This window comes from Procambarus clarkii, chromosome 10, assembly GCF_040958095.1.
Source record: "Procambarus clarkii isolate CNS0578487 chromosome 10, FALCON_Pclarkii_2.0, whole genome shotgun sequence".
Taxonomy (NCBI): Eukaryota; Metazoa; Arthropoda; class Malacostraca; order Decapoda; family Cambaridae; genus Procambarus; species Procambarus clarkii.
Genome location: NC_091159.1, coordinates 27542439 through 27555278, shown reverse-complemented (window position 1 = coordinate 27555278; position 12840 = coordinate 27542439). Strand labels below are relative to the sequence as shown.

The 12840-nt window shown below is 43.4% G+C and overlaps 2 protein-coding genes and 1 long non-coding RNA gene across 3 annotated transcripts in view; all 3 read right to left on the bottom strand.

Moving 5' to 3' along the window:
• LOC138363025 (uncharacterized) overlaps positions 1–12840 on the bottom strand; it is a 439332-nt gene that overhangs the window by 114495 nt on the left and 311997 nt on the right. The window lies entirely within an intron of this gene.
• LOC123745994 (uncharacterized) overlaps positions 1–12840 on the bottom strand; it is a 153173-nt gene that overhangs the window by 114495 nt on the left and 25838 nt on the right. The gene's annotated exons all lie outside the window — the stretch shown is intronic.
• Positions 68–12840, bottom strand: part of LOC138363100 (solute carrier organic anion transporter family member 74D-like) — a 29579-nt gene continuing 16806 nt past the window's right edge. Inside the window, exon 4 of the mRNA XM_069322085.1 lies at positions 68–71. Within this exon, the coding sequence (XP_069178186.1) occupies positions 68–71 (4 nt within the window). The remainder of the gene's footprint in view (positions 72–12840) is intronic.

Here is a 12840-nt window from a genome sequence, read left to right as displayed (position 1 = left end):
GGATTAATAAATAACACGAAATATATATACGCTATAATATTAGTGTAGTCTTATTATTGCATGTTGTTTACCTGGAAGATGTCCATTAAACTATAATTTAAAAACGAGTAAACACACACACACACACACGCACACACGCACACACGTCGCCGCGGGAGTCTGTAGGAGACACGCGATTAGTGAGGTCCGCGGAAATTCGTCAATTTCTCGGGACATTGAAGGAGTATAGAGGCTAGATCATAGTATTTGGCCTCTCGCAGTGTGTAGCTAGCAGGGTGCAACATAGCATAGTCATATCGCTAGCGATAGTGCGAAGATTTGGCGAAGAAACGAAAAGTGGAGCTAGGGCATCACCGGTGCATGTAAGTGTGTGACCTGACCGGGTGGGACGACCCGCCGTGGAGCTACCTGATTGTGCTGTGAGTGGTGACTGTGATCAGTGGTACAGTGAATTAGTGAACTGTCACATAACGATACAGTGACTGACTCCAGAGCTTTGTGTAGACAGAGAAGAAGACCTCATCAATCTACCAGCATTTAGTGAATCACCTAGTGGGAGACAACGAAGGATAAACATCGTCATCATACATCGCTCATCTGGTTGTGTGAGCGGGAGGCAGTCTGGTATGTACCCCTCTCTGGTCAATTAATCAGGTGTACAGATTGAGGTAAAAGATTATCAAATTCTCGTTCAGGATATCAAATATATTTAAAAATCTCAGAGTGGCTCATTTAGGCAGAGGTAACGCATAAGGGATATCTTGACACATACAAGCACGCCCGCCCACGTACGTATACACGCACACAAGTGTGCACACGCTAAAACACACACACACACGTGCACGCACACACACACGTGCACGCGCACACACACACACAATTGTTCAGTCAGGGGAAAAGGCATTAACACCTGGGATAGACCTTACTATCCCCCCCCCCCTCTTGACCCCACCACCTGACCTGACCTGACTTAGTCGCCATCTCCGCCCCCCCCCCACCCCCAGTCCCCCGCATCGCCCATACACACACTCTTCCCCTCCCCACTCTCCCTCTCTCCCACTCCCACTATCTCTCTCCTGCTCTCTCTCTCCTGCTCTCTCTCTCTCTCTCTCTCTCTCTCTCTCTCACTCTCTCTCTCTCTCACTCTCTCTCTCTCTCTCTCTCTCTCTCTCTCTCTCTCTCTCTCTCTCTCTCTCTCTCTCTCTCTCTCTCTCTCTCTCTCTCTCTCTCTCTCTCTCTCTCTCTCTCTCTCTCTCCCTCTCTCTCTCTCTCTCTCCCTCCCTCCCTCCCTCCCCCTCTCCCTCCCTCTCTTTCCTTCCCCCTCCCTCCCCCTCCCTCTCTTTCCTTCCCCCTCCCTCTCTGCCCACACACACACACACACACCTCCCCCCCTCTCTCCCTTACCCGCTCTCTCCCTCACCCGCTCTCTTCCTCATCCACTCTCTCCCTCTCCTCTCCCTCCCGCCTCTCTCTCCATCTCCTCCCCCCCCTCCCCTTCTACCTTCTTCTCACTTCAGTGGAAGGGTCGGATCCCCCCCCACCCACCCATTTATCTCTCCCTTTATCACTCCCTTTCTCTCTCTCTCTCTCTCTCTCTCTCTCTCTCTCTCTCTCTCTCTCTCTCTCTCTCTCTCTCTCTCTCTCTCTCTCTCTCTCTCTCTCTCTCTCTCCCCCTCTCTCTCTCTCTCCCTCCCCCATCCCAACAGGGTCAAGATGGCAGCCAGAGGTCCCAGGGGAGCAGGAAAGAGCCAAGGTGACGAGATGAAGGAAATGTTCGCCCAGTTTCTGGAGGACATCAAGAGTGAGATGCAAGAAATGATGCAGGAAATGAAGAACGAAATAAGCAACCTGAAAAGAGAGCTGACAGCAGCAAAGGAGGAGATTAGAACCCTCAAAGAGAATGGTATCGAGGCTGAGAGTCAGAAAACCACCCAGGGAGAAGGTGGTAATAGTTTTCTGGATGAGAATGCCACAATAAAAGCAACATTTGCGGAAATACTAAAAAAAAATAACTCTGAAGTAATGACTGCAGTGATGGAGGTGGCCATGAAAGCAGCCACCTCGCAGGAGGCGGCACGCTCCACTAGCCAACTGCTGGAAAGGAAAAGATCAGTGGTTGCTGTGGGTATTAGGGAACAGGAAGGAACCAATAGGACAGAGTGGAATGACAAGGACAAAGCAGCAGTGAATGAAGTACTAAAGGCACTAGACATGGAAGGGGCCGAGCATAGCATTGAGAAGGTTTTCAGGCTAGGCCGGTACAACAAAGACCGAGACCGAATGATAAAGATAGTGTTTGCAAACGAGAACACAAAGGAGAGGATCCTATCAAGGAAGAGCTCCCTGAAAAACGTGGGAAAATTAAAAAATGTATTCCTCCAGCGAGACATGACAAGGGAGGAGAGAGCCGTGGCGGCAGAAGCAAGGAAGAGGCGCAGGGCGAGAGGGGAAAACCAGGAAGTCACAGCTCCCAACACAACACCCCCAGAGGCGAGGGGGGAACCCACAACCAGCTACCCAGTAACACCAGAAGGGAGGACAACCCCGCCTCCCTCCTCTGCATAGAAAACCCCCCTACCCCAAACCCTCCCTGCCCCCACTCAAAAGTTCAGCCAAATCTCCCTCCCCCCACACCCAATCCCCACCCTTCTACCCCTCCCCTCCTCCCGAGTCCTCCCTCCCCCCCTTTCCTTCCCGTCCTCCCTCCCCTTTCACCCCATACCCTCCCTGTCCCTCCCCCTTCACTGGATCCCCCGCCCCTCATTCCAGTATCCTCTGAGATCCTGTTACCCACCTCACAGGTCCTCACACCCATGGAACAGCCTCCCCCACCAGCAGAACACTCACCAAGGAGGCGATTTGAGAAGGGACAGAAGAAAGTGAGCCTCAAAGCGATGTACACTAACATAGATGGAATTACAAATAAAGCAAATGAGCTTGGAGAACTGGTACTAGAGGAAAACCCAGACATAATAGCCCTCACAGAAACAAAGATCACGAAAACAATAACAAATGCAGTGTTTCCACAGGACTATTATGTTATGCGGAAAGAGAGGGAAGGAAGAGGTGGGGGTGGTGTAGCTCTGCTGGTAAGAAAAGGCTGGGATTTTGAGGAGATGGATATTCAGGGCTGTGAAGGTTTCAGTGACTACATAGCAGGTACTGTAACAAATGGAGGGAAAAAAATTATAGTCGCAGTCATATATAATCCACCACCAAATGACAGAAGACCTAGACAGGAATATGATAGAAACAACATGGCCACCATTAACATAATAGAAAGAGCAGCTTCTGTTGCTAGCAGGAATGGATCTGGACTACTAATTATGGGAGACTTCAACCATGGGAAGATAGATTGGAAGAACAGAGACCCGCATGGAGGACCAGAAACATGGAGAGCTAAGCTGCTGGACGTGGCAACAAGAAACTTTCTAAGCCAGCATACCAAAGAGCCAACAAGAATGAGAGGAGAAGATGAACCAGCAATGCTTGATTTGATATTTACCCTAAATGAATGGGATATAAGGGAAGTTAAGATGGAAGCGCCCTTGGGAATGAGTGACCACAGTGTATTGAACTTTGAGTACCTGGTAGAGCTAGGACTTATCTCCCCCCAAAAAGAACTAGGAATCAAAAGGCTGGCATACCGAAAGGGGAATTATGAACAGATGAGAAGTTTCCTAAGTGAAATACCTTGGGACACAGACCTCAGAGACAAGTCTGTACAGGGTATGATGGACTATGTTACCCAAAAGTGTCAGGAGGCAGTAAACAGGTTCATCCCGGCCCAAAGGGAAAAATCCGAGAAGCAACAAAAGAATCCATGGTATAATAGGGCATGTATGGAAGCGAAGAAACTGAACAAGGAGGCGTGGAGGAACTTCCGGAATAACAGAACAACAGAAAGCAGGGAGAGATACCAGAGAACCAGGAATGAGTACGTCAGGGTGAGAAGAGAAGCAGAGAAAATTTTTGAAAATGATATAGCAAACAAAGCCAAGACCGAACCAAAGCTACTCCACAGTCACATCAGAAGGAAAACAACAGTGAAAGAACAGGTATTGAAACTTAGAACAGGCGAGGACAGGTATACAGAGAATGACAGAGAGGTGTGTGAGGAACTCAACAAGAGGTTCCAGGAGGTCTTCACAATAGAACAGGGTGAGGTCACTGTGCTAGGAGAAAGGGAAGTAAACCAGGCGGCCTTGGAGGAGTTCGAAATTACGAGAGAGGAGGTCAAGAGACACCTGCTGGATCTGGATGTTAGAAAGGCGGTTGGTCCAGATGGGATCTCACCATGGGTACTGAAAGAATGTGCAGAGGCACTTTGCTTGCCACTCTCCATAGTGTATAGTAAATCACTAGAGACGGGAGACCTACCAGAAATATGGAAGACGGCGAATGTGGTCCCAATATACAAAAAGGGCGACAGACAAGAGGCACTGAACTACAGGCCAGTGTCCTTGACTTGTATACCATGCAAGGTGATGGAGAAGATCGTGAGAAAAAACCTGGTAACACATCTGGAGAGAAGGGACTTCGTGACAAATCGCCAACATGGATTCAGGGAGGGTAAATCTTGCCTTACAGGCTTGATAGAATTCTACGATCAGGTGACACAGATTAAGCAAGAAAGAGAGGGCTGGGCGGACTGCATTTTCTTGGATTGTCGGAAAGCCTTTGACACAGTACCGCATAAGAGGCTGGTACATAAGCTGGAGAGACAGGCAGGTGTAGCTGGTAAGGTGCTCCAGTGGATAAGGGAGTATCTAAGCAATAGGAAGCAGAGAGTTACGGTGAGGGGTGAGACCTCCGATTGGCGTGAAGTCACCAGTGGAGTCCCACAGGGCTCTGTACTCGGTCCTATCTTGTTTCTGATATATGTAAATGATCTCCCGGAGGGTATCGATTCATTTCTCTCAATGTTTGCGGACGATGCTAAAATTATGAGAAGGATTAAAACAGAAGAGGACTGTTTGAGGCTTCAAGAAGACCTAGACAAGCTGAAGGAATGGTCGAACAAATGGTTGTTAGAGTTTAACCCAACCAAATGTAATGTAATGAAGATAGGTGTAGGGAGCAGGAGGCCAGATACAAGGTATCATCTGGGAGAGGAAATTCTTCAGGAGTCAGAGAAGGAAAAAGACTTGGGGGTTGATATCACGCCAGACCTGTCTCCTGCAGCACATATCAAGCGGATAACATCAGCGGCATATGCCAGGCTGGCCAACATACGAACGGCATTCAGAAACTTGTGTAAAGAATCATTCAGAACTTTGTATACCACATATGTCAGGCCAATCCTGGAGTATGCAGCCCCAGCATGGAGTCCATATCTAGTCAAGGATAAGACTAAACTGGAAAAGGTTCAAAGGTTTGCCACCAGACTAGTACCCGAGCTGAGAGGTATGAGCTACGAGGAGAGACTACGGGAATTAAACCTCACTTCGCTGGAAGACAGAAGAGTTAGGGGGGACATGATCACCACATTCAAGATTCTGAAGGGGATTGATAGGGTAGATAAAGACAGTCTATTTAACACAAGGGGAACACGCACAAGGGGACACAGGTGGAAACTGAGTGCCCAAATGAGCCACAGAGATATTAGAAAGAACTTTTTTAGTGTCAGAGTGGTTGACAAATGGAATGCATTAGGAAGTGATGTGGTGGAGGCTGACTCCATACACAGTTTCAAGTGTAGATATGACAGAGCCCGATAGGCTCAGGAATCTGTACACCTGTTGATTGACGGTTGAGAGGCGGGACCAAAGAGCCAGAGCTCAACCCCCGCAAACACAACTAGGTGAGTACAACTAGGTGAGTACACGCACACACGCACACACGCACACACGCACACACGCACACACACACACACACACACTGTATCTAGTACTACCCACTCCCCCAACAAACCTGCCTGAGCCATTCACCGTTGTAATCACTAATATCGTCTTATATCATGTTAGTTATATTGCAAGCATATTTTACTACAATATACTTAGATATAATCCTCAAATTATGCTATACTGTACCTGTTCATACTCCTCAAATTTTACTATAATGTACCTTCTAATCTTCGTAAATTTTTCTTGCAATATACCTGTTAACAGTTCTCAATTTGCTACAAATAACTTACTTAAAATTATCTGTTAGATAAAGGACCTGCCCGAAACGCTGTGTGTGTTAGTACTCACCTAATTGTACTCACCTATTTGGTAGGTGGCTTTACAAGAATTTAAAAACATCAATGCTATGTACTCTCATAAACCCAATGTCTTGTATATTATATATATATATATATATATATATATATATATATATATATATTATATATATATATATATATATATATATATATATATATATATATATATATAACTGAAAACTCACACCCCAGAATTATGCAACTCCTCCTCAGTTGCATATAGTCCTTGGGACCATTCAGGCTTGTTCGCATATATATATATATATATATATATATATATATATATATATATATATATAATATATATATATATATAATATATATATGTTTCATTGAATATGACCGCATATTCTGTATTTATTATTTCTGGTTTAGGGCTTCTATCCCTCTAACTATTTTCTTAGCATCAGGGCTTAATTGAAATAGGAATTCTCCAAAACTCATTTTCGTACTTTTAAGGTGAAGAAAAGAAGTGATTTACTATAGAGTGTATTACACTTATTTGTATAATTTGCACGACGTTTCGAACCTCCATGGTTCATTCTCAAGTGAACAGATCTTACAATACTAGTTGATTTTATACCCGCATTAGGTCAGGTGATAATACAATGAAGGTGAAAACATGGGGGGATACATAAGGGATAAACATAGGGGCTGCAGAAGGCTTATTGGCCCATACGAGGCATCTCCTATCTAACACAAAGATTAATCCAGTGTAATTGGCCTGTTATGTTGGACATTGTCTTCTGTGTTGGCATCGATATGTTCTTGTCTTGTCCTTACTCTCATGGTGGGTAGAGTAAATAGTTCCGTGATTTGGGTGTTCATGGTAGGTCGCTCTATTCTTATGTGAATTGCCTCAAGAATTTGTAATCTTCTTGAATCTTGGGTTTTGTCTATTATGCAAGTATTCTTGTTCAACATTTCTCTTGTTAGAGTAATGTCATGGGCTTGTCTCATGTGATTCCTAGGGGCACCAGATTGAAGATGGCATGTCAAACGCCTCGTCAGCTTGGTCGACGTCATACCTATGTACTTACATTGAAGGTTACATCCTTCGTGGGGGCAAGTGTACATGTATACAACGCTTGACTGCTGTAGAGGGTTCTCCGTCGGCTTCGGGCTGTTTTTGATAAGGAGTTCGGAAGTCTTCTTGGTTTTGTAGAATATTATCAAGTTTATGTTTTGGTTAGGAGTAGTGCTTTTTACTCCTTTACGGATTATTTCTTTCATTATTCTTTCCTCTTTTATATGTTCACTGTGCATGGTTGATTTGTAATATAATTTTATTGGGGGTGTTGTGGTTTCTGTTCTAGGTTCTGAATTATACCAACGGTCCAAGTGTCTTCTTATAGCAGCGTTTATTTCCGCGTTGCTATATCCGTTGTTCACCAATACCTGAGTTACTCTTTCAAACTCTCTACTCACGTTGCTCCATTCAGAGCAGTGGGTAAGCGCTCGACGAATATAAGCATTGAGAACACTGGCTTTGTATCTTTGGGGGCACTCACTTCTACCGTTCAGGCATAATCCTATGTTGGTGGGCTTGGTATATACGTTGGTGCTTAAAGAGGTTCCTGTTTTTGTTATTAGTACATCCAAGAATGGCAGACTGTTATTTTCACTATTTTCATGTGTAAATCGGAGTACTGACTCTCTCTCTAGGTGTCTTTTTAGGTCAATTAGTTCATCTGAGTCTTTTACTATTACGAATATGTCATCTACATAACGGCAGTATACAGTTGGTTTTTGTCTGCTACTGAAGACCCTATCTTCGATGGTTCCCATATAAAAATTAGCAAATAAAACTCCTAAGGGGAGCCCATTGCTACTCCGTCTATTTGTAAATACATGTCTCCTTGTGGACTGATGAAAGGGGCTTCCTTTGTACATGCTTCGAGAAGACTTTTCAAGTGTGGCTCAGGTATGTCTAATTTGGGGGTGCTCTCGTCTCTGTATACTCTGTCCAGTATCATTCCTATGGTTGTGTCGACTGGGACGTTGGTAAAAAGGGATTCAACGTCCAGTTGAAGCGATGATTCCATCGGGCTGGGTAGATTTGATCAATTCTAGGAAATCTGCTGATGATTGTAGACTAAACTTACTTGGAGTGTATGGAGTTAGGAGTTCATTGAGTTTCTTTGCCAGGTGATAAGTTGGGGTTGGTATTTGGCTGATTATAGGGCGTAGTGGGTTACCTGGTTTATGCGTCTTAACATTGCCGTAGGCATATCCTAAGCCATAGTCGCCTTGAAGTTTATTGAAATGCACACTACCTTTCTTTGCGTTGATTGCTGTAATTGTTTTGTTTACTTTCCGCTTAAGGTCTTCTACGGGGTTCCTCGTGATTCGTTGAAATTTGGAGTCGTCACTTAGGATGTCGCTAATTTTGTTCATGTATTCATGGGTAGGAATCAATACATATGCTGCTGTTTTGTCGGCTTTTCTTATTGTTACGTCTTTCAGATTTTTTAGTTGTTTCGCTGCTTCTTTGAGTCGTGTGGTTAAGATTGTAGATGAATATGTTCCTCGTTTTTTCCCTGCTTCTGCAAGTAGTTCAGCTTGAAGTGTGTCAGTGGTGATGACTTTTTTGTTGTCTTCTAGCTTATGGATATCGTCCAGAAGCATTTCGATTTCCAGGCGTTTTTGATGCATCTTTGGTTTAGATAAGAATTGACAATTTATGTAGATGACATATTCGTAATAGTAAAAGACTCAGATGAACTAATTGACCTAAAAAGACACCTAGAGAGAGAGTCAGTACTCCGATTTACACATGAAAATAGTGAAAATAACAGTCTGCCATTCTTGGATGTACTAATAACAAAAACAGGAACCTCTTTAAGCACCAACGTATATACCAAGCCCACCAACATAGGATTATGCCTGAACGGTAGAAGTGAGTGCCCCCAAAGATACAAAGCCAGTGTTCTCAATGCTTATATCGTCGAGCGCTTACCCACTGCTCTGAATGGAGCAACGTGAGTAGAGAGTTTGAAAGAGTAACTCAGGTATTGGTGAACAACGGATATAGCAACGCGGAAATAAACGCTGCTATAAGAAGACACTTGGACCGTTGGTATAATTCAGAACCTAGAACAGAAACAACAACACCCCAATAAAATTATATTACAAATCAACCATGCACAGTGAACATATAAAAGAGGAAAGAATAATGAAAGAAATAATCCGTAAAGGAGTAAAAAGCACTACTCCTAACCAAAACATAAACCTGATAATATTCTACAAAACCAAGAAGACTTCCGAACTCCTTATCAAAAACAGCCCGAAGCCGACGGAGAACCCTCTACAGCAGTCAAGCGTTGTATACATGTACACTTGCCCCCACGAAGGATGTAACCTTCAATGTAAGACATAGGTATGACGTCGACCAAGCTGACGAGGCGTTTGACATGCCATCTTCAATCTGGTGCCCCTAGGAATCACATGAGACAAGCCCATGACATTACTCTAACAAGAGAAATGTTGAACAAGAATACTTGCATAATAGACAAAACCCAAGATTCAAGAAGATTACAAATTCTTGAGGCAATTCACATAAGAATAGAGCGACCTACCATGAACACCCAAATCACGGAACTATTTACTCTACCCACCATGAGAGTAAGGACAAGACAAGAACATATCGATGCCAACACAGAAGACAATGTCCAACATAACAGGCCAATTACACTGGATTAATCTTTGTGTTTAGATAGGAGATGCCTCGTATGGGCCAATAAGCCTTCTGCAGCCCCTATGTTTATCCCTTATGTATCCCCCCATGTTTTCACCTTCATTGTATTATCACCTGACCTAATGCGGGTATAAAATCAACTAGTATTGTAAGATCTGTTCACTTGAGAATGAACCATGGAGGTTCGAAACGTCGTGCAAATTATACAAATAAGTGTAATACACTCTATAGTAAATCACTTCTTTTCTTCACCTTAAAAGTACGAAAATGAGTTTTGGAGAATTCCTATTTCAATTAAGCCCTGATGCTAAGAAAATAGTTAGAGGGATAGAAGCCCTAAACCAGAAAATAATAAATACAGAATATGCGGTCATATTCAATGAAACATGTTTGAAAGAAAACCTGCTGCCAGTATACACCAATATATATATATATATATATATATATATATATATATATATATATATATATATATATATATATATATATATATAATATATATATATATATATATAAAATGAAATAAATAAATAATAAAACAGTATGGGTTTTTAAATAGGAAGACCCTGTGTAACAAATCTGATTAGTTTTTATGATAGAGCCTCAGAGATACTACAAGAAAGAGGTGGTTGGGTTGACTGTGTTCATTCAGACCTAAAAAAAAAAAGGCTTTTCATAGTCCCACACAAGAGGCTGTTCTGGAAACTGGAACATGCTGGAGGGGTGACAAAGAGAATTCTGGCATGGATAAAAAACATTCTAACTGACAGACAGATGAGGGCAGTAATCAGGGACAAGGTATCTGACTGGAGGAATGTTACTAGTGGAGTACCACAGGGTTCAGTTCTTGCACCAGTATTGTTCATCGTGTACATAAACGATCTACCAGAAGGAATACAGAATTATATGAACATGTTTACGGATGATGGCAAGATATTAGACGCAGACAATTGTTTGCGTCATGTCCTTCAAATTAATCTAGATAAAATATGTGTGGCAAATGGAATTCAATGTGAATTAATGCCATGTGATGGAATGTGGAATCTTAGAAAATAGACCAAACACAACTTACAAATTATGTGGAAAGGAATTACAGAACTCTAATAAGAACGAGACCTGAGGGGTGGTTGTGGATAGTGAGCTGTCGCCAGAGGAACACATAAAGAACATTATGAGAGGCGCGTATGTGTCGCTTTCAGACTTGCTTTTAATTATATTGATGGTGAAATACTAAAGAAACTGTTCATGACTTTTGTGAGACCAAAATTGGAATATGCAGCAGTTGTGTGGTGCCCAAATTTCAAGAAGCACATAAACTGGGAAAGTTGCAAAGGTATGCTACAAAATGGCTTCCGGAACTGAAAAACAAGAGTTACGAGGAGAGACTAGAGGCGCTAAACATACCAAAACTAGAAGATAGAAGAAAAAGAGGTGAAATGATCACCACTTACAAAATACTAACTGGAATCGACCAAATTGATAAAGAGGAATTCCTGAAACCAGCAACTGCACGAACAAGAGGACACAGATTCAAGATAAGGAAATAATAGTGCTGAAAAAAATATTAAAAAGATTTCTTTCGCAAACAGAGTGGTAGACGGTTGGAACAAGTTAGGTGAGAACGTGGTGGAGGCCAAGACCGTCAGTAGTTTCAAAGCGTTATATGACAAAGAGTGTTGGGAAGACGGGACACCATGAGTGTAGCTCTCATCCTGTAACTACACTTAGGTAATTACACACTAATTCACACATTCTCTCTTTCTCTCTGTTCCTCCTCCACACATTTAAAAGTAGATATAACGAAGTTCAATAAGCTGGGGAACCTATATACTTTAGTAGATTTAAAGTAGATATATGGGAGTCAAGAAGCGAGACTCAACCCTACGTGCACAATGACAGTGAGCACCGCTGTACACTGTACTGTGAGCTGGGATGTGCTCTACTGTACTGTGAGCTGGGATGTGCTCTACTGTACTGTGAGCTGGGATGTGCTCTACTGTACTGTGAGCTGGGATGTGCTCTACTGTACTGTGAGCTGGGATGTGCTCTACTGTCAGCTGGGATGTGCTCTACTGTGAGCTGGGATGTGCTCTACTGTACTGTGAGCTGGGATGTGCTCTACTGTACTGTGAGCTGGGATGTGCTCTACTGTCAGCTGGGATGTGCTCTACTGTGAGCTGGGATGTGCTCTACTGTACTGTGAGCTGGGATGTGCTCTACTGTACTGTGAGCTGGGATGTGCTCTACTGTACTGTGAGCTGGGATGTGCTCTACTGTGAGCTGGGATGTGCTCTACTGTACTGTGAGCTGGGATGTGCTCTACTGTACTGTGAGCTGGGATGTGCTCTACTGTGAGCTGGGATGTGCTCTACTGTACTGTGAGCTGGGATGTGCTCTACTGTACTGTGAGCTGGGATGTGCTCTACTGTACTGTGAGCTGGGATGTGCTCTACTGTGAGCTGGGATGTGCTCTACTGTACTGTGAGCTGGGATGTGCTCTACTGTACTGTGAGCTGGGATGTGCTCTACTGTACTGTGAGCTGGGATGTGCTCTACTGTGAGCTTGGATGTGCTCTACTGTACTGTGAGCTGGGATGTGCTCTACTGTACTGTGAGCTGGGATGTGCTCTACTGTACTGTGAGCTGGGATGTGCTCTACTGTACTGTGAGCTGGGATGTGCTCTACTGTGAGCTGGGATGTGCTCACCAGACCCATATTAACACTGGCGGCTATACTGCTAAACTGTAACATTTTATTGAAATTGCTAGTAAGGCAGTTACTACTAGCAACTACAGTACCATATTAGGCTCAGTAAAATGAATAACAGATTAGGGTCATTATAATAACAACTGCCAGTAACAGATTAGGCTCATTATAATAGCAACTGCCAGTAACAGATTAGGGTCATTATAATAACAACTGCCAGTAACAGATTAG